Source organism: Perkinsus marinus, assembly GCF_000006405.1.
Source record: "Perkinsus marinus ATCC 50983 genomic scaffold scf_1104296971228, whole genome shotgun sequence".
Lineage (NCBI taxonomy): Eukaryota > Perkinsozoa > Perkinsida > Perkinsidae > Perkinsus > Perkinsus marinus.
This window is the reverse complement of record NW_003202153.1, coordinates 231,036-251,561: the sequence shown is the minus strand read 5'-3', so window position 1 is coordinate 251,561 and position 20,526 is coordinate 231,036. Positions and strand designations below refer to the sequence as shown.

The window sequence follows — 20,526 nt, the reverse complement described above, 5'->3', positions numbered from 1 at the left end:
GTATAAATACATGAGCATCTCGATGATTGAACACAAATCGCGTTACGCAATAGTAGTAGAAGAATCTTGGTATTGTGAACTGGTGATGCTGACGGAAGGTGCAGATTGAATTATGACGTTGTCGTCTATGACTGCTGTGAATGTGTGGGAGGATCTGTGAGTGCAACTCCAGCAAATAACGGCAAAAACGGAATCCCAATATCTCGATAATAATCACTGATAGCTGTCCATCATCTGTGTGATGAGGAAGTAACTCGAAGCCTCGGTGCAACTTCGCGACTCCATCCTTTTTTCGCTACGAATCTATGCATCACCCGAGGTGATGAAAGCGCATACAGCAGTGCTTTATGTGCCGCGATAGTGGACAGTGTATTTGCCATACAAGTGTAGCGTATATTATCAATAGTCTTCCTGTCACAGGAAGATGGCCCTTATACCAGGCTACGAACGCGAGGTATTATCATCTTCAACGAGAACGGGCACGACTCGAGTAGTAATACATGTTACATGATACTGACTGCTAGCAGAGAACTGCCGAATCACACTGTAAATTGACTTCTCATTCACAAGTTTCTCGGCTCCGGATAGCCATCGTAGAGAGGCCGCGTTCGCTCGGTAGTGCCTGAGGCTAAGGTCGTCGATCATAGCCGTGCATTCGGAGCCTACCCATACGCCGTTCAGAGGAGGGGCCTGCGGTGTTGAGCTCCTCCACCATGAGAGTAGAGCTTTGTGTGAGGTCATGAGTGTTAGACGACGTGACTGGATGCCTAGCACCGCAGCATGTGGTAGCGATAAATATTGAAGTAGCATACCCTAGGCCCAACGAAGGGGGCATGCCGTAGCCCTGTCGTCCGAAACCGGCCTTGATCAGACCGGATACCTTGTCGCCGGGCAGCTGATCAGTCCAGGAAGTGGACAATTTCGTGGCGCAGCGGTCATTCTCACCAACATCTGATCCCTGACCTGTCTGATCATATGCCGTGGATCAGCCAGCTCTATCTCCCTATGTCGCAGTGTCTGAGGAGGCAAGTGATCATAGGAAGTGAGGGGAAGATGGTAGGAGACCTGCTGCATGAGTTCCATCTTGCTGGCCATCGCTAACAGCTTCGCCTGCATCGTCTGATTGTCCCTAAACAGCACGCATGCACACCCTTAGTGCTGCCCCTTCTCCACTACTTCGCCAATATTTGGTTGTCACTAGCAAGCTGTGATGTCTTGCCGTGATGGTATCTCATCTCCAGCATAAGATGCTTCACATCTTGTTGTGCATTCAGCAGCGCTTCCTGAAGACCAGCAGTCCCCCATCTAGAGGAGTGCTTTTTCCCTAACAACCTGTAGGTCCTTGATTTGTCTATTAGCCCTCTCGCCCGCGACCAAAGCAGTGTGGCCTGAGTACCGGCATCCCTCCTGCCCTCAAGGACCGTTCCAACCTGATTTCCCCCCAGCCCTAGCAGCAGCCTCATTCTGCATCTTCACAATCTCGTTATTGAGCTGGTGGATGATATCATTCTGTTGCTTCATCACCTACACCTCCACGCCTCGGACCTCCAAAGACCATTCCATCACCCGTACCGCTGCGGCGTTGTTGAGCGGACGGTCAGCGACTGCCGACTTGTACATCTCGGCTTCGGCCTGCTTAGCCGCAAGCAGCCGTCGCAGTCCCTCCACGTCCGCCGATTCAGTGTCAGTACCACTCCTCCGCGACATCTCGGTAATAGGAGATCTCCGCTCTCTCTGTTTTAGTACATAACCTACCAGCCGGTCACCGACCACAATACGGGTCTCTCTGTTTCTCCCCACCTTTCGTTTTCAACCGGCTGATCTCCATTTTAGTGGCTTCTAATTCGCCCTGTAGGCATCCCCGACGTATCTCAGTATCAGTGAGGTCCTTCTGCAACTTCACAACAATCTGAGCCTCCTCCCCACGGCTATTCAGCTGCTCCTCGAGCCGCTTCAACTCCTATGAAAAAACTACTACTTCGCTACTAATGTAGGATCCCCATGATCAGTGATACCTCCTCCTTTGCCAGAAGCGCCGTCTGCAACTGCTGAACCTGCAGCCCGAACAAGCCTTGCGGTTCACTACTGTTAGCCGCCGTGCCGCCGGTGACCGCCTCCAACAGGTCTTCTGTATCGGCCACATAGTCCTAATCCAAGAATCGACGACGACGCCGATATGACCCCTCCACAACTCCTAACCTGTATAAAGTCTATCTCCTTCTGAAGAGTCCTCATAGTTTTTATTAATGGATGCATAGCATCGTCGGAGCCTACTCCCACTTGATCTACCCCATCACCATCCTGACCAGAGATGCATACCATAATGAAGGATAGAGCTGCCGCACTTCCTTCCCCCCTCCCCCATCAGCCTCCGAGCCGTTGTCATTCTCCTCCTCTTCTACCACCGCCTCTTCAGCAGCTATCCTCTTCTGCTCAGACTCGATCTCTTGTGCGAGACCGGTGGCCATGACGATCGAGTTCACCACTTCCTCCATCGATGTTATCATCTCTTCCGCCTTCTCTTGCGACGGCACCATGTCCGTCTGGTCCCCCACGTGGAAGCCGATCTGAGGGCCAACAATCCTACTATATGCTAGGCCGTTTCCTACTCACCTTGACAAGATCTCTCAGAACCCTATGAGCCCTTCTCGCCTCCACATTTGCCTCTGTTGCTTGAGAGTTGAGCTCTTTGATCCGACCCTCTAGGTCTGCTAGTCTGAGCAATATCGGATGCCCAGAAGCCTCTCCAGCACTTCTTCCTCCTTCCTAAACCATTGTTGTGGCTTCACGAGTTGGTACTGTCTTCAATACCTCCACTAGCTTCCCTCCAGCAGCACTCTGGGCCATCACTTTCCTCTCTAGCAGTTCCGCAGCCCGACCCTCCTCTTCCTCTGCATACGCTACTACTTCCATCAGAGTCTCACAGATGCCTGATCGATACCACAGGCTCATACTAAAGGTGCTCCCCACTGCGATGGGTCAAGCCCCTTGGATTGGAAAAGTCGAGCGGTGGCTCCTGCTATATTACGCTCCATGGGTTCCACTAGACTTATAGCATTGTTAGCGTTGATGGTTCCTTTTCGCCGGAGCTGCTCCTGTATAAGGTCGGCCTGGGATGTCACCTTCTGAGCTACTCCGCCGTCGTTGCCGATGGCAGTAGCTGTTGCTGCTATAGAGGCGGAGGTTCCATGTAGAATGCTGAGCTCTGCTTCCAACTCTTGTATACGTTCAAGCTGACGGTACAACGAGTACGCTCTCCAAGGATCGGACGTAGGACCTACCATGTCTCCGGAATCATCACCCGTTGCCCCACCGACTGTGAGCACGCCCAAAGCCTTCAAGTGGCACAAGTCTTGGTCGGCCTTCTCCTTGAACAACCACGTCTGGAGGGTCTCAGAGTCTGATACTCTGAGCTCGCCTCTCTCTTGGAATGAGAACAGGCCCGAACCCTCATGCTCTCTCATAATCAACTTGTAAGTCTCATTGCCGACATGTGGGTGGGAGGGAACACCGGTTTCAGCGAGCCACTCGGCAATCTGCACGCCCGGTCCGAAGAAGGCGTACTGTGGAGCCTTGGCTCGGCCGCCGATGACACCAGCATAGGCCAGGCCTGTGTTTACGCCTATTTTGAGCTTCATGGTTTGCCCTGTGCTGCCGATTTTCAATTGCTCGGCTGAGAAAAAAATACTGGAACCGAGAATCGAACTCGGGACCTACTGCGTGTTAGGCAGTCGTCATAACCAACTAGACCATTCCAGCGATGAAATACCCACACACTCACCGGGAGCAGTTATCGCACGGGAACTCACCCTTCAAGAGCTTGCTAGCAAATCTCAAGGCCACTTCTGTATGCTCATCATTCGTCGACTCATGCCCGCACACAGCCAGAAATCGCTCCCCATTGGAAAGCACAGAATACATCCCATTGTCTTTACAGAGCTGGTCGAAACTATTCGTCATTTTATTCATCAGAACAACCAATTGTGTAACCGGCACCGCCTGACCAAGATCCCTTCCATTACACCAACCCGAGGCTTCGTCGTCAGACCCACCTGCGTGATGAGAGGAAACTGATGCACAACCGCCGCCACGCAGCTGACACATTCCAACTTATCCGCAATCATTGTGGCACCTCCCCTTAATCGATTAATGATGAATTTTGGCATCACCCGGCCCATCACCTGGAATGAAAGAAGACCTCCCACCCGAGTCAAATTTCAGGATGCTAACACCTCGTAGTTGACTTTCGCCTTGTTCTCATGTTGAACATGATAACGGTTTCGTATAAGGGCGAAAATGTGGTCAATGATGATGGGTAGCTTCTCCTCTGTGACAGGCTTCGTGTAGACTGCTGTAGCCCCTCTCCGTATAGCCTCAAGGTGACTAGACGTCTCTTTTGACTTAGTAATCACCAGTATCGGTACCTCGGAGGGAGCGCCGTCGCCAACTACCATGCCACTGTTGTAATCTCACCTCCGGTGGCTTCTCTCTCCTGAACTGACTCAAGAAGTCCAGGCCGGGCAAGTTGCCAGGCAGTTCCGTCTCCATAATCACTATATCAGGCATCGGATGCATATTGAAGTAATCCAAAGCCGCGAAACCATCGGTAACCGTATTGGTCTTATAGGCTCGATCCACCAGCATTGGGCGCAGTATCGTCGCAGTGTCATCGCTGTCATCAATAATCAACACTTCCTTCACCGCGAGCTCGTTGATGGTGTTCTGTAGATCTTCCAGGTCATCTCCTTCGCCAGCTACACCCTCGTCAGCCATAACCTAACAGGGTCCGCTCAGGAGGCGACGCCGATAGGAATACCATTTTCTGTGTCAACTCCTTCTTCTGAGCACGCTTCTTGCTCCTCGCATCCACCACTTCACGAGCGTTGCACACCAAGTCAATGAAGAATGTGGCTGAGGGAGCGCGGCTCATAAACGAACTCTTTCACTACGACACCAGCAACTGCAGGGTCAAGAAGGCTGTGTGATTTCTATACAGTGGGATAGACTCCGGCTGGTATATTCTAACAGAGCCTGGCGATTCAGAATATGATAGTTAGTTCGTCTGGATCGTTTCCCACGGTGAGAAACCGCGAAATAGTCTTTAGGTTTGACAGTCGTGCATAGTCACAACTAGCAGGTCTGGCTCTTACTCCCTCGGCCCGGCTCCGACTCGCACCATAATCTTCCACCATGCAGATTGATAACTTCATTCGATACTGACAGCCCCAAGCCCAGACCCTCGAACCTGAAGGAGACTCGAGTACTCACGAGGGGGGGGGGGACGAAAACAGGATCGGGCCAGAAGGAGAGAGAAGTCGAACTAATGGATCGAATTGCTTCTCCATGTCATTTTCATTCACGATGAAGCAGAATGAGATCATTGATAATATTGATTGGGGGGTCGGAGGTAGCTCACTTCCTATTTTCGTGGTCGTCATCCTCTTGCTCAAACTCTGTGAATATTCGTTTCACATTGTCATCAGCAATGCCAATACCCGTGTCAACAATCTTAATTAGTACCTAAAAATGACATCACTGAGGATCGAACCCGGGATCTCTTGCTACTCACCCCTCTAGCCTTGCCCTTGGTAATCACCTTCACTGATCCCTTCGATGTGAATTTGCACGCGTTATTGACCATAGCCGACATCACATAGTGCAACCTGATTCACGCCGTCACTGCGCCACAGAATTCTCACTCTACAGTGTGGCCCAAACCGTTATGCAAAGTAATACTTCCAACGCCTTCAATTTATGAGAGTTCGAAAGTCAACATGATAAGAATGTGAATCGATTGACACCAACGTTTTAGAAGCTTCCCAAAGTCTATAATTCTCAAATTGAAGAAAACCATCTGGAAAATCCATAACTGTTTGGTCCACACTCTAACTCCCCGGCCCAACGACAACGGAATCACAGTGTTCAGCTTCAATGCTCATCATCTAACCCTCGATAGACCACACGTCTCTATATGCCCCTCACTGAAGCCATTCCCATACCGACGATGATCGAGTCGAAGTAACAGTCGCGTGCGCTTACCTCTCCTTGTCGCCTTCAACCTCAGGGCATGCGGGGTCCGGTATGAAGTCTAGATCGACCTTGTCCTTCTTGATCTTCCTTCCTCTCTTGTCCACTGCTTCCATCATCTCTCCACATACTTGCTCACATATCTCGTTCACCTTAGACAATCGTCACGCGCCACGAAATTGGCCCAAGATGCTCCTACATTAACCATACCAAAATTCAGCTGCATCTTCTTCGCCTTCAACGCCGCTATGTCCATAATCTCATTCACCAATGCCAACAATCTAACCTAATTTCCGATAACGAAAAAAACTTCGCTCCGCTAAGAAATTCCCTCCCCAGTACTGCACAGTTATTAATAATATCCAAGTGCTTCTTTCTGCCCGGATTGGGTTCTGTCATCCTGAGCGATTCCGAGAGACCAATAACGCCATTCAGAGGCGTTCCTAAAACAGTGTAGGTCTGTGAAGATTAACAACAGCTACCAGAGCTTACTGAGTTCATGATTCACTGTTGCCATGAAGCTATCCTTCTTATGCTCTAACTCACATATCTTGGTGCAGTCTCGTAGTATAGCACATAGCTTGTAATCGGCAGGATCCGAGTCGAAACTGAGCGAAACTGTATACAACTTTTCAATCTGAAATTCAACAATGGAAAGAACAAATAAGGTGATTGAAATTTGATTTTCGACGAGTGAAAGGAGTTCTTTACGAAATGAAAGTTCAAATTCGAAATGAAAGTTCGATTTTCGTAGCCCGGTCGAAAACTAAAGTTCAAATTCATAAATGAAATTTATGAATTCGGAAACGCAAGTTCAAATTCGTCGAACGCAAGACCAATTCCGACCAATCAAAGCTCAGCTACTACTACTACTACTACTACTACTACTACTGCTACTACTACTGCTACTGCTACTGCTACTGCTACTACTACCACTACTACTATTACTACTACTACTGCTACTACTACTACTACTACTACTACTACTACTACTACTACTACTACTACTACTAGCTATGATCGCGAAGGCTTACAGTATCGATACGAACAACGAGCTTGGAGTAACCTGCCCATCCTTGTGCTTCACTTCGACATTCCTACTCTCGTCCACGTTTATCTCTGAGTTGGGACACCATCATACCACTCCTTTCCAAAATCATGTCCTACTCGGGCGTCGGGTAGGGTCCATCGCCATGGCCTCGTCTGCCTTCTTCACGAACTGCTGTAGCAACGAGTCGTGACTCACCGCCACTCTGTCGGGCATGAGCATCTTTATGTCGCGACCGATGAGCTCCTCAGCTTTGAACCTATCAAAGATACCTTTTCGTAGGATCTTCCACTCCTCACCCTTACCCTGTCCATGCCTCTGATTGGGAGTTGCCGTATACGATCTTCCCTTGGCGGTCAGTTAGAATGACCAAGTCGTTGGATATCTCAGCGAAGGAGTCAATGCCGCGCCAGAATGCATTGTTCTGGCAGTCCACCATAGGAGAGGGAGGAGGAAGGTATCCTGAGGTCCAGCATGCAAGATACAGAATAGGTCAGGTATACACTCTTAATGAACAATACCAAGGACCTTTACAGAGAACCGCTGCTGACCCAAAACCAGTGCAGAGTACATATACAACGCTGCCTCATTGACCATATCATCGAATAGCCCCCTTCTATGGATGGTTATCGTTACTTTGACATCAATATAGGATTCAATTCAGCTCAGTCTCTATGAGCTGGCATCAGTCGACAAGGTGCACCCTATACATCTTGCGCACTCATATTCTCTTGCATTTCCTCATCGGTTCCCTAATTCGTTCGGTAGGGGTCTCCAACAGTCCCCAGGGGCCCACGCTTGCTCTATGTTTTCTCTATGGCTTCTGAAATTCCTCTCCGCCTTTGTATCCTTAGGTTGCGTTGGAAAGATACAAAATAGGTCAGCTTGTAGGCCTTTCGGTCGCGGTAGGTATTTTTACTCTGGTGTATAGCGACTTGAATTTATCTCTAATTCTGTACTCACCCCTGAGGGGGCCCGTTAGAGTATCGATAACCCTTCCAGCGTTCGTGTAGGACATTTTGGGGTCCCTTACACACCATGTCCGACCAGCCGCTCTACGATGAGTTCGGCAACTACATAGGGCCCGATAGCGATGTTGACGACGCCTCTGATTACGAGAGTAGTAGCCTGACCTTCTATCCATACCACATTTCCGTCACTTCTTCTTGGATAGGCTCTGCTGGAGGCTCCGAATACGGCGGGGAGGCAGCCGCGGCGGCTAGCCAAGAGGCAGTGCCGATGGACACCACCGAAGACGGCGCCCCTGTCGAGCAGAGGATCGTCTTGGCGGAGGACAAGAAGCATTATCCCGATGCCGATGAAGTCTATCCAGAGGCTGAAGTCGTATTCCAAGTAATAAGGTCTCAACGCACAGCGAAGATTTCGGATGGTATGGTATCTTTAGGATGAAGATACCCAACCGTTGACCCAACCTATCATTGCCCCTACAAAGACCTTTGACTTTGATAAGCTGGAGAAGGAGGTACTACTACTCCTACTGCTATCCCTCTATGACTCATACGGCTGCTTAGGTCCCGGAACTGGTTTATGATTATCATTTCCTAGCGGGTCTGATGGAGCACCCCAGCCTCATCAGAAACGTCGCTGTTGTCGGTGGCCTCCATTCGGGGAAGACTCTGCTGTGTGATTTGCTGGTCTCCCACACGTGGGCTGACAGGAATAAGAAGCTCGGGAATCTCGATAAGGAGGTCAAATACACCAATTTTAGAGGAGATGAGATTGCCAGAGACATCACGATCAAGTCGACTCCGCTTTCGTTGGTCCTCACTGATACCAACGAGAAGAACTACCTCATCAACGTGGTTGATACTCCCGGCCACCCAAACTTCCAAGATGAAGTCACTGCCGCCTTGAGGGTGTCCGATGGGGCGATACTTGTGGTGGATTGTGTAATGGGAGTTACCGATCACACCAAGCGCCTGGTCAAGCATATGCTTTCCGAAGGACCGAAGATGAAGTAGGGACCAAGGGTGGGGAGGAGGGGATTAAAAGGCGGTCTCCTCAGGTTCGTAGTGGTCTTGTCTCAACTCGATCGTCTTGTTGTCGAGCTGCGATTGCCCCCTGAGGATGCATACTTCAAACTGAGGTACTACGAGGGATATGGTCGCTGGATTTGAAGATGGTGTGGTAGGTATGTGATACAGGAGCTCAACAGCTATATCAGAGAAGAATGCGAGCTGATGGGCTTGGACAAGGACGACTACGTGGTGTCTCCCATCAGAGGCAATCTCGCCTTTGCCAGTGGGCTCTACCAGTTCGTCTTTACTACCTACTCGTTCGCTAAGTACTATGTAGAGGCCAATACTGAGGCCTTCCGGACCAGTGGGGCCGATCAGAACAACGAGTCCAACGGTCTGCCGGCAGCCTTTGGGCGAGCCTCTCAGGAGGGGGGTCTGCAGCCGCACCAAGTTAACGAGTGTGCTAGACGGTTGGCACGGGGCATGTGGGGTGATGTATGGCGCGACAAGAAGACAGGACAGTTCGTGAAGTCCCCGCCCAAGGACCAAGGGGAGGTTCAACGCACCTTCGTCGAGTTCTTCCTAGTGCCACTGTATAAGATGATCGGTCATACTATTGGCGAGGAGCAGGAGTCTTTACAAGTGACCCTAGGGGATGTTGGCATCTATCTATCTCAGAAGGATTATTACGCTAAGTCCACTAAGTAGGTTTCAGGGGAGTAATCGATACACAGTTATCATCCTTATCAGTGTTTGATGATCCCTGTAGGTGGGGGTAGTAGTTGCGGTTTCAGGTCCCTTCTCAAGAAGGTTCTGTCGCAGTTCTTCGGCGGTCCTCAGCCGCTCATCGACCAGATCGTAGCGAAGCTCCCGAGCCCTCAGGAGAATGCTGCTGTATGATCATACCTTTTGTCCTTCCTTCCTACCACTCCTTTTCCACTTCAGAATAAGATCTCCAAGATCTACTCTGGCAATCAGACTAGTCAGATCGCTGATGACATGCGCAACCTCCGTGCCAACGGGGAGCTGCTGGTCCACACCTCGAAGAACTATCACAGGTAGGTTGCTATCCGTCCTTGAGCCACCCCAGCTGTCTCCTCATCAGGTCCGACATGTCCGGCTTTGACCTCTTCGGTAGAGTCATGTCTGGCACCTTACGAGTTGGGGATAAGGTTAAGTAAGACCACTCCGCGAAGTTATGGGTGATGGATGGTATTCTTTTCAGAGTGCTAGGAGAGCGCTATACGTTGGACGATCCTGAGGACTCCAAGGTTGAGACAATCGAGCAGCTATGGATATATGAGGGAAGGTAGTCTTCATGCGGTCAGCTGCTGTGATAAGGTTATCGTGCTGTATCGACAGGTACCGCGTTGAGGTATCTCATGTGCCTGCAGGCAACTGGGTCCTCATTGGAGGATCATTGGATTCGGCTGTAGTCAAGACAAGTAAGGTTGGGTCTTGGTACCCTCTGCCCCGACCATAGGAACTTTACGGATATGCTCATTTGAGGCTGTGGTTGAACAGATCTCATAGACTCTAGCATTCACACTGTGAATAGGTTAGGCATGGGGCATGGGATATGGAGTAGGGTTGGCTTCCTATAGGCGTCTGGGAACCCTCGAGGTGTTGTTATCGGAACAAGTGTGTATTTTATGGCTAACTGAAAAAATCATAATCATTCTGATGCACCGTCCGGGGCATTCTCTTCGTGGTAGGTACAATAATAGCTGCAGACAATACAGATGATGTGGAGATCTGTCGGCCTCTAAAGTTCGCGACTACTGGTTCTGTTAAGGTAGAGGCTCGATGGGTGGTCAGCATTCTGACTCCTCTCTGTAGATTGCCTGCGAGCCGCTCAATCCGTCAGAGCTTCCTAAAATGCTCGAAGGGCTTATGAAGATCGACAGGTGACTCGGAGAATCTTAGGTTTAAGCTTGTATTATACGCTTTAGGTCCTTCCCGCTCGTACAGTGCAAGGTGGAGGAGTCGGGAGAGCACGTTATCATCGGCACTGGCGAACTCTACTTGGACGTTATACTACATGACTTGAGGAAGCTGTATGGCGATATCGAAATCAAGGTGGTTGCCTCTGCCCGGTTCCTTGCCACATCGTCATCTCAGGTCTCGGATCCTGTGGTTCCCTTTTGTGAGACGGTGATAGAAACCTCACAGTTCAAGTGCTCAGCGGAGAGTACCAATAAGCAGGCCAAGCTTTACATGATTGCTGAGCCGCTGGAGAAGGTGGGGGGTTGCGATTCGACGGAGGTGCGGTATAGCGTTGTCTTCAGGGGATAGCAGAAGCGATTGAGTCTGGTGTTGTGACGGGTCTTACTCCTACGAAGGAGAGGGCGGATATCTTCGGCAAGCAGTTCGGCTGGGATAAGCTTGCTGCCAGGAACATTTGGTAGGTCGCCTAGTCCCGCATCAAGGACGTATAGCATGAACCCTTCAGGGCTTTCGGAGCTGACCCTATCCACGGCACTAATGTGATCCTCAATGAGACGCTCGCGACTGATGCGGAGGCTAGGAACTCCCTCAACTTGGTAGGTCGATCTTGAGAGAGGTTCCGGCTGTCGTAACGCCGCTGTGGCAGATTCGGGACAGTGTTGTGTCGGGCTTCCAGTGGGCGACTCGAGAAGGCCCTCTCTGTGAGGATAACGTTCGCAACGTCAAGTTCAAGCTATTGGATGTGGTCACCACGAATGTGACAGTAATGACGCTTGTGGGATTCGAACCTGTGCCATCGCCCTTCTTCCTAGGCTGGCGGTATCGGTCTCGGATCGGGTCAGATCATCCCAGTAGCCCGACGAGTGGCCTACAGTAGTATGCTAATGGCCACGCCCAGGTTGATGGAGCCGATGATGTTCGCCGAGATAGACGTACCATCTCTGCTGGTGTAAGTAGCATCGCATACCTGGTTTTCATCTCAGTGCCCAGCTGACTGTGTCTCGGCTGTCTATACCGTCCTGTCCCGTCGTAGAGGACATGTCCTTAAGGATGTCCCTCGAGTAAGCTGACCGCATCTACTATCGTTTCTCGCCGTACTCCTCTTCCTATCAGCCCGGCACTCCTCTCTTCTGCGTCTACGCCTACATTCCCTCGATTGAGACCTTCGGCTTCGAGACAGATCTCCGAACACATACTTCTGGCCAAGCATTCGGCACTACAGTCTTTGACCACTGGTGAGCAGCATCTTGAGAGAGACGGCGGCCTCAGTCGTTGTTGTTCAGGTCGGTGGTGCCAGGCGACCCGCTAGACTCGTCTATAATACTGCGTCCTCTAGAGCCGGCACCACAGCCGCATCTGGCTAGGGAGTTCGTAAGTTAGCGTTGAGGAATGGGGCAATAGGATTGCAAGTGGTGAATTTGTAGGTGATCAAGACTCGCCGTCGTAAGGGCATCGGTGAAGATATCAACGCCCATAAGTACTTCGACGATCCGGAGCTGGTGAGCGGTCTTTCGCGAGTCGCTAGATAAGGACTCATGGTTAGGTCCAGCGCCTCCAGGCGGAAGATGCAACGGCTGCTGATGTATTCTGAGGGGTTGCTGTTGATGGTGATCATCGCCGTGGTCGACGTACTAGCTTAACGAGATCGTATTACGTAGACTATCGATCGGTTTCGAAGTACTTCAAGGATTGTGTTATTCAATGTAGTTGGAGATGTAGACAATCCTACTTGTGTCGATGATAGTCTGAGAGTAGATTTCCTCTACTGCTCGTTGTGCAGTTGAGTATTCTATTCCAAGATGGCCGAAGAACAGGTTTATTTGAGTTGCCTTCCTGTAGCCTCGGTGGTATCCAATTGGACTTACCTCTATCCCTACGCCAACACCCCACCAAGAGACCTTTGTGTAACTTCTAGAGGGGCTGGTCAGCACCTCCCCACTCGTGCGATGCTACTCGGTTGCAGCGACCTCATCTCGGTCGCTCATACCTTCCTCCTTAACCGCATGTCCAAGACTTGTGGAAGTGACCCTTCATGGAGCGCCACACCCCTGCAGGTCATCTGTTGTGATTTCGAGCCCTGCCTTATCGCTCGTTCCCTCCTCCATCTTCAACTACTCCTCGGAAGGCCCTCCTCTGACGGTCGAGACGTGACTGTAGATGACATCGTCATGGCTTGGGAGGTAGCCAACTCGATGTTCATCACCCCAGAGGCGGCTGGGAGGTTACAGAGGGCCGCTCAGGAACTCTGCGACTCTCTTGAGGATGATGATAAGTGGAGTCGTGAAGGCCTTGGGAGGTTCGGCGTCTACGTGACCGGTGACAAGGTGGCTGTGGTGAAGCTGTTGAAGTGGTGGTGTGAAGGTCTCGAGAAGGGCATCTTTAGTGGCCGCATTGCCCTCACGAGTGTTAGAACTGCGAGGAGGCGTATGAGCGATGCCTTAGGGGTGGGCGAAGCATACGATCAGACTTTCATGGTCCATAAGGTCAATGGTGGTGATCCAAGGTTGGAGGAGCTCACCGCCGCGTATGTGGCCCAGGGCTTCGTCGGACTGGAGGGCATCTTAGCTTCCACTGGAGTCGTCCTCTCACCGACTGAAGCTTCCGAGCGGAAGTGTGTCAATCCAACGTTCCTCGCTGGCGTCTACGACTTCCCTAAAAAGATCGCAAAGTTGCCGAAGGGCGCTTCAGCTAGTGAAGTTGCGAAGGTCTGGAGGGTCCATTACTTCGCCAATCCCTACCAGAGTTGTCCGTTGGATCTCATTAGATGCCTCGAGGAGTTGTCGCGTCCCTCTACGAAGTTTGTCACCGATTCTCGCTCTACTTGCCTGTCTCCTGCTCAGTGGTGCTTTGAGCTCTTTGGTCAGCGATCGGAGGCAATGGCATCAGCTCTGACCACCGGGAGGCATCAGATAGTACTCCACTGTGGTGATGCCTTCGCCCTCTGTGATGCCCTCAGGCCAAGGGATCCTCGGGCTACCCTACCATCTCTGATACCAAAAGTGAAGAAGTTAAGAGCGACTCTGACGGGAATTCAATTTCCCAATCAGTTTGATTTCATTGACACCTCCAACATCGGCGACAACACTGGCGTGCTGCCGCTCCTGTTGGCGTGTGCTCCCCTGCTTGCCTCCAAAGCTGACAACCCTCGAGCGAGTCTGGCTACTGATGTGATGAAAGGCCGCGGCAACAACGAGGAGGAAGTCGTTCAGGATTGTCTCTCTAACGTTCCTCTATGGCTCATCCCATTCTCTTGTGGTTTACAGTTGGACTTCGCGAGGTCGACTGTTGACCATCACGACTCGGCAGCCAAGCGAGACCCCAGCAGTCTGTGGATGGCCTATCCTCGTTCGTTCTCGAGCTTCTTGATAGCGATCGCCTTGCAGCATGGTATGGTACCGATGCGTTGGCGTCGCTGTTATGCCGGCTTCAATCAAGTGTCCGTGTCCGACTCAAACGACTTGAAAGCCTCCATCTACCGTGCCTTCGACATCGCTGTTAGGCTGAAGTGTGATCGCCCTGTTGGCCTCAACACCTTCGTCCGTCTCGTCGATTCTCTGGCGGCTTTCCTAAGCCCGGATTGCATCGATGGGTTGATGCAGCTTTTCGAGGAGGGTGCGATCATGCGCCTGGTACAAAAGAAGCCTTTTTCTACAATACTGGGATACGCCTTGTCGCTGTCCGGCCTCCTTGACTTACATGGTGGCCTGTATGACTTCGAGAAGGACCTCAGGATACGACGGGCCGTCACCCTATATGATGTTACTGTGAAGATTGGTAGAGATTGGAAAGTCCATCGCGATGGCCAAGAGAAGCAAGCCTTTGCTCGAATGGCTAGGAAAAACGACTCCAGTGGAAGCTTGGAGAAGCGTCGGCGGGGTGGTCCTGATTACTGCCTGGTATCTGTGGTACTCAACGATGAGGGTATCCACGTTGTATTCCCGGTCGAAAGTGTCGATGGTGACGAGCTCCACATCTTCGTGCCAGACGTAGTCGTTCACTATGCCGACACTGGAAGGGTTTATGTCACGTATTCGAGCCTGAGTGTGATTGAGGAGTCGTTCGAGGCCGATGCGAAGGTGTTGAGGAAAAAACCGCTTAGTCGATCTCTCTATCTGCCTGGAAAATATCATGGGACTGGGGTGAAAGATTCTTCGCTGGCTGTACGCGAATGGCGAGCCGATGGGTCGGTCCGGTTTGTGGCCAAGTTGAGAGGAAAGGAACTTGCATCGTTACAGAAGAAGGAGAAGGTTGAGGTCAACGAGCGTGTTGGAGAGCCTCAGACCGTCGACGTAGTTACAGCCGGGGCCACTCTGCACACCTTCACTTTGCCAGTGGAGGTCGCCGTCAATGATGTCCATATGAAAGTATCCCGAGGCAGCGGCTCTTTGGACATTATTATACCGGCCTTGTACTGCTGCCCTCTTGGCTCTCTCACTGGTGATGCCTTGCCACGGTCGATCTTCAGCACCTCCCGTAGTGGCGAATCGAAGGTTTCGGTGGTCCCGTCAGTCGCCGATGCAACGTTGAAGTCGGTCGCCAACAGTCAGGGTTGGATGAACAGAGGCCTCTTTGGTAGGATGTTGCCATTGAAGATTCGGGCCAATAAGAGTACCGCTACGAACCAATTGAGGGAGTCCCTCGCACTCGTCTACTCCACGACCCTTGACGACCGGGCTGCTGGCAAGGAGTATGGTGGCCGCGCTATAATGTCCCTCGCTAGGGGCACATCGAGTGATGTTATTATGTTGCTCTCCCCCAATACCACCTACGATTGGATCCACGGCCTCGTCATAAAGGGTGCGGTCTGTATACTCAAGCACGAGTTTGTCTACGACGTGGCCCCTGAGGTGTCGAGGATTCAAAGCCGCCGGGGAATGAGGTCGATCACAGTAGACGAGAGTTGTGGGGAGTTCGAGTGTTGGACTGATCACTACTTGCCAGCTGCGATGGAGCTCGCCCGTGTGACGCGTGGTATACCGCGGAGCAGAGCAGATGCCTACAACTGTGCCGTCTGTGGCTCTACCAAACCTTCCCATCTATGTAAGGATGCTGAGAAGTTTTGGATGTCCTGGCTGGACTGGAAGAAGATACCGTTGTCATCGAAGGCCATGCGGCATTTCAAACCGATGGTCATCTTCCCACTATTCTCTTCTGTTATGTCGTACAGCCTCACTGGTAAGGCCGTCCCGAATCCCGTTAACGACGCCAACACTATACTTGAGAGCATGCAAGAGAGGCTTGCTAAGGATCCGACGGCGACGGCAGAGGTCATGGGTCTCCTGCAGCAAATGTCCAATGTGGATCCCTCCAAGCCTCCCAAGGAGTTGATAGATCGTCTCCGCGCTCTAATTCCAAATGAGAAGGAGGCAAGAGAGACGCCATCTGGTGGTATGGTAAAAGCAAGAGTGCTTCCTCATCGACTTCCACTACTCCTACTCCTACTAAGAGTGCCGAGGCGGATGGCTTCCCGATTGGAAACCATCACCTTTGCGCTACCTGTGGTAAGGCTGGCGACAAGCTGTGCTCGCGATGCAAGGCGGTCTACTACTGCAGTGTAGAGTGCCAGAGACGAGGCTGGTCAGCTCACAAGAAAGTGTGTGGACACTGACTTCCTCGGCTTGAAGTGAAATGTTGGTCTCACTGCACTCCGTACTGGCCTAGCATTACTGGATTCAGGCAGTGAGCAACTTTGGGGAGCTACCCTTCAGTCTGGTCATTGTCACAGCTCATAGAAGGCTAAGAATCTTCTCGTCGGCCTATCATGGCATTTGATTTTTCCTTATATCTGCAATGTTGTGTTCATACTCTTAATGGGCACTGAGAGCCAATGAGCTGAGCTATTGGATGCTCATGTTGTATTGCACACCATCGTCTCACACGGGAAGAATTCTCACTTCACCGTCTTTTCGCCGATTCAGTGAGCCCTCGATGATTCGTATCTCTTTGATGGGCTTGTTAGGGTTGGCAAGGGTGGTATCGAGACCGATGTCACTATTGCGAATACTCGGCAAATGCGTCCAGGTGGGCACGAAGAATTGATATTAGTGATATTGGTTTGATACTAGTAAGTAGAAGAACCTCCTCATCAACTTGATAACGAGGTTCTTTTACTTACCTTCACTTGAAGAAGCCAAGGTTCCGTCCTAGTTGCGCCGTAGTTGTTTCGATGCATTGGGGGTGTTCTGTGCGTCAATGCATGCCATCAGAATCCAATCAGGAACGGACTATCGAGAATCTATTGCATTTGACCGACCGGACGCTTCCATGACCGTTAAAGACTCACTATAATTGGCTCTTTTTATTCCGCATGGATTTGTATCCGCATTGTCACTCCTCATCCCCAGTCAACCTCGAAGACCTCGCAGTAGCGCCCCATATAACAGCATTCTGGTGAGTCGCACACAACTGTGGAGGATGTGTTCATCATTTCTAAAGAAAGCGATGATATTTGACAGGGGTCTGTCTTTATTCGACGGACATACTCCCCATCTCGGCTCCCCTCCACATCATCACCATCACAGTAGTCTCGGTCACGACTCAGTACAGTGTGGAGCGATGCATGCTCGCCCTCGAGTGAGCCCTAAAGGGTGTCATCCTATTCTCACATGCAAGCCAATACATCAGCATCATACGCAGCATTGGTAAGCAATGCTTACTAAGCATCGACTGCTGTTACAACTTTGGCATTCATATATTGGAGTTTCACCTGTGATATGAAGAACACCAATGAAAAACATATTTCGCGACTACTGCATACCACGAATATCGCGTTTTTCACCGAGTAATACACCACTTCACGTAAAACGGGTGAAACTCCATTACCTCTCTGCGGCATTAGTTCTCTGCTGAATTATGATGAGATTCAATCACATTGTTCCAACTCAACGAGATGCATCTCGATAGGTATGATCACTGGCGTCACTGGGTGAGGTGGGCCCTTATAGGTAGACGCTGAAGCATCTGCTTGGGGCGAAGGCGTCTCTGTAGGGTCCGGGGTCCTGGGCATCATCGGAGGATGTGCTTCACTATCTCGAGCTCGGAAACAACGACGCCGTCAAGTGCAACGGGTGGGCTACATAGGACTACTGCAAAAGTTTCTGAATAATCCGACGGTTTCCTCGAATGTGATTTAGAGTAACCAACGTGCGAGGCAGCTTCGGCCGCGACGATTAGAGAGCGAGTCAGATGAGGACAGCGAGGCTGATGGGCCGCGTAATCGTCGAAGGCGAGGGAGACGGTGAAAGAAAATTAGGGCGTGGTCGATTGAAGCAGCTGTTGTCGTTGTGCGTGGTGAGTCGTGTTGAACTCTCTAATGTAGTTGATCTCGAAATTCGAGCAAGGAATATCCACACTTCTCAATCGAGACACCCTGCTCGCCGTCTTCGAGTGCAGGAGTACATCCATGTTGTCCATAGGTTGTCACTGATTCCAGTCGAATCCTCCTCTTCCACCAATATTTGTCCGCACAGTCCTGTACCTCCAATATATATGAGAATCTTATCGCCCGAGCCTAGAATCATAACGAACTTGTTCATTGACCGCGGATCGCCGCATTGCTCAAATTTCGCTAGGAAGGCCTCCACCGCTCGAACAATGATTCTCCTCCTTATTTCCAGTCCGCTGTATTCAGCTTTATGATTCCCTCGACTAACCGTTCTTTCACTTCCGTGGTCATTCTTGGCTTCTGCTGCATTGAATTGAGCCATGGAAAGCTGGGTGCCTTTGGTCGATTGAAAGTAGCGCCCGAGTACATGAGCTACAACGAGCCGAAAGACACCTGGGGTGACAAGGTAAGCATCACGCTGTCGTCACGACTTCAGCCTGTTCGCTTTCAGAAGAAAAACCAGCGAATATCAGAGGAAACGGAACTCATGGTCGGTGGGGTTTTCGCTCTCGGAAGACAACCAGTGACTGACGACTTGTACAAAGACCAATGTGTTAGGTCTTCAAACGCCAACATTCGCATATCCAGAAGGAACTCGGGAACGGAAATTTCGTCGAGGTCTGTATTGCTCCTCCAATTGGTGCCTTTTATGGTGAACGACGACGATTCCAGGTTGTATTCGGTTCTGACGTTACACAAACAGACGAAGGAGCTGCCATGATAACCGACATAACGGAAATGCGTCGCTCGAAGTAGATGCCTTGATAGTTTTCTCGGTCATCAGCTCGATGGCAGGAACTATGCTGGAACCGAATTCACTATCATAGTCGATCGAAAGCTTATAGACCAGAGCAAGTGGGACCCAAAGGAGTAAGCAAAGGAAGAACGTCGGCCAGTGACACTCCGAGCACTAAGTTTGGACTTTCAGAGGTCTGGTCTACAACGGAGCGCCTGATAAAAGCATAGATCGGCATTTATGCGAGTACACAACCGAGGTGCATGCCAGAAGCCGTATCGACCCTCGGAGGAGTGTATGAGCTCGAGCGGTTTATGTCACGACGATTCCGTGACACGCGATTCAATTAGGTACCGATCGCAACGTATCGGAGCACTCTAACCTTATCTCACCCGACTGACGGATTCAGAATTGCTATGCTCTCTGCGGACGTTCTTGACAAGTAATTGCGCCCACATTTCCCCGTCTCAGATAGAAAGCCAGCCGCGTAGGAGGCGCCGATGCTCTGATTTCAATGGTCTGTTATTGAGCGTGATGTGGAGTCCTGGTCTTCAGGTCAATCAAGCCCCGGTTTGATATGTCTAAATTTCGCAAGATGATAATGGAATCGAGAGGTTCAATTCGCACTTTGAGCAAGAGGCCACAGAGACTTGAATTGGAAGTTCAATGCGCAGAGCAGCTAATGGCGTTCGGCACCTCAGCTGCGAGGCTCCTCGGACAGAAGACTCCTTCGTCTCCCGCGAAAGGAATACTGTCCATCATGAACTGGGTAACTGACAATTCGCTAGTGCATCCGTACTTTGCGAGCTCTGAGTGGATCAAGGATTATTCAAACACCGTGTTAATAGAGATCGCTCAAGTGTAGGCTGTCACTCTATACGATGATTCATGTGCGATTAACGTCAGCAGTGCAATCCCGATGTACCGTGTCCCAACAGTCATGTGTTGAGTATGTGATTTGGAGTGTATCAATCTAACTCAATCTTGCAGCGCGATTCACTGCCTCCGCCCAAGTCACCTGGGATTATCCCGCAACGGGGCAGTTGGCACAGCCTGAGTCGCATCCATGTTGACGTGAACACTATCAATACCTCACCAGAACCAGGCCTGGGCTGGGCCGGAGCGGTCCCTCATCATATCTAGTCGCTCGTGACTTATGAGAGTCGAGATCGCCAATTACTGGTAAAAAGAGGGGTCATATACTCAGCATAACGTTGCGAACGGATTAGGAAGAAAATATGCCTCTGCAAATGCAGGCTGTTTTTCTTTCGAAGACAGGAGCAACAGACATCAAGCTACAGATGACCAAGGGTGTGCCCTCGAGCACTGGGCTTGACGATAAAGTTCCAATAGTTGCGTCGCGGCAGGACTGTGTATCTCACGAGTGTTGACTACTTGGATAAAA

The 20,526-nt window shown here is 50.8% G+C and overlaps 4 protein-coding genes across 4 annotated transcripts; 2 read left to right on the top strand and 2 right to left on the bottom strand.

Annotated features, from left to right (window-relative positions):
- Window positions 1-563: 563 nt before the first annotated feature.
- On the bottom strand, window positions 564-4,930 carry Pmar_PMAR020287 (guanylate cyclase, putative; the record flags this gene model as incomplete). Its single annotated transcript, XM_002767067.1, has 21 exons — window positions 564-622; window positions 667-767; window positions 813-895; window positions 946-1,129; window positions 1,177-1,283; window positions 1,333-1,388; window positions 1,431-1,524; window positions 1,573-1,751; window positions 1,801-1,960; window positions 2,016-2,147; window positions 2,200-2,301; window positions 2,346-2,567; window positions 2,614-2,766; window positions 2,812-2,930; window positions 3,029-3,233; window positions 3,282-3,673; window positions 3,810-3,999; window positions 4,053-4,181; window positions 4,233-4,424; window positions 4,474-4,776; window positions 4,817-4,930. The coding sequence occupies 21 exons, from the start codon at window positions 4,928-4,930 to the stop codon at window positions 564-566; spliced, it is 3,276 nt and encodes a 1,091-aa protein (XP_002767113.1).
- A 200-nt stretch (window positions 4,931-5,130) lies between these two features.
- Pmar_PMAR020286 (Drug sensory protein A, putative) lies at window positions 5,131-7,514 on the bottom strand (the record flags this gene model as incomplete). The annotated part of the gene is made up of 10 exons (XM_002767066.1): window positions 5,131-5,245; window positions 5,417-5,520; window positions 5,570-5,663; window positions 6,040-6,179; window positions 6,227-6,313; window positions 6,370-6,470; window positions 6,520-6,635; window positions 7,062-7,146; window positions 7,195-7,334; window positions 7,381-7,514. The coding sequence occupies 10 exons, from the start codon at window positions 7,512-7,514 to the stop codon at window positions 5,131-5,133; spliced, it is 1,116 nt and encodes a 371-aa protein (XP_002767112.1).
- Window positions 7,515-8,113: 599 nt separating this feature from the next.
- Pmar_PMAR020285 (Snu114p GTpase, U5 snRNP-specific protein, 116 kDa, putative) lies at window positions 8,114-12,592 on the top strand (the record flags this gene model as incomplete). The annotated part of the gene is made up of 25 exons (XM_002767065.1): window positions 8,114-8,195; window positions 8,250-8,428; window positions 8,481-8,558; window positions 8,608-9,053; window positions 9,102-9,182; window positions 9,228-9,387; window positions 9,496-9,758; window positions 9,849-9,948; window positions 10,000-10,112; window positions 10,160-10,231; window positions 10,280-10,363; window positions 10,417-10,499; window positions 10,770-10,849; window positions 10,894-10,961; window positions 11,007-11,133; window positions 11,176-11,295; window positions 11,343-11,458; window positions 11,507-11,597; window positions 11,648-11,764; window positions 11,814-11,933; window positions 11,985-12,062; window positions 12,115-12,236; window positions 12,285-12,372; window positions 12,426-12,500; window positions 12,545-12,592. The coding sequence occupies 25 exons, from the start codon at window positions 8,114-8,116 to the stop codon at window positions 12,590-12,592; spliced, it is 2,991 nt and encodes a 996-aa protein (XP_002767111.1).
- A 208-nt stretch (window positions 12,593-12,800) lies between these two features.
- On the top strand, window positions 12,801-16,559 carry Pmar_PMAR020284 (hypothetical protein; the record flags this gene model as incomplete). Its single annotated transcript, XM_002767064.1, has 1 exon — window positions 12,801-16,559. The coding sequence occupies one exon, from the start codon at window positions 12,801-12,803 to the stop codon at window positions 16,557-16,559; it is 3,759 nt and encodes a 1,252-aa protein (XP_002767110.1).
- Window positions 16,560-20,526: the final 3,967 nt, after the last annotated feature.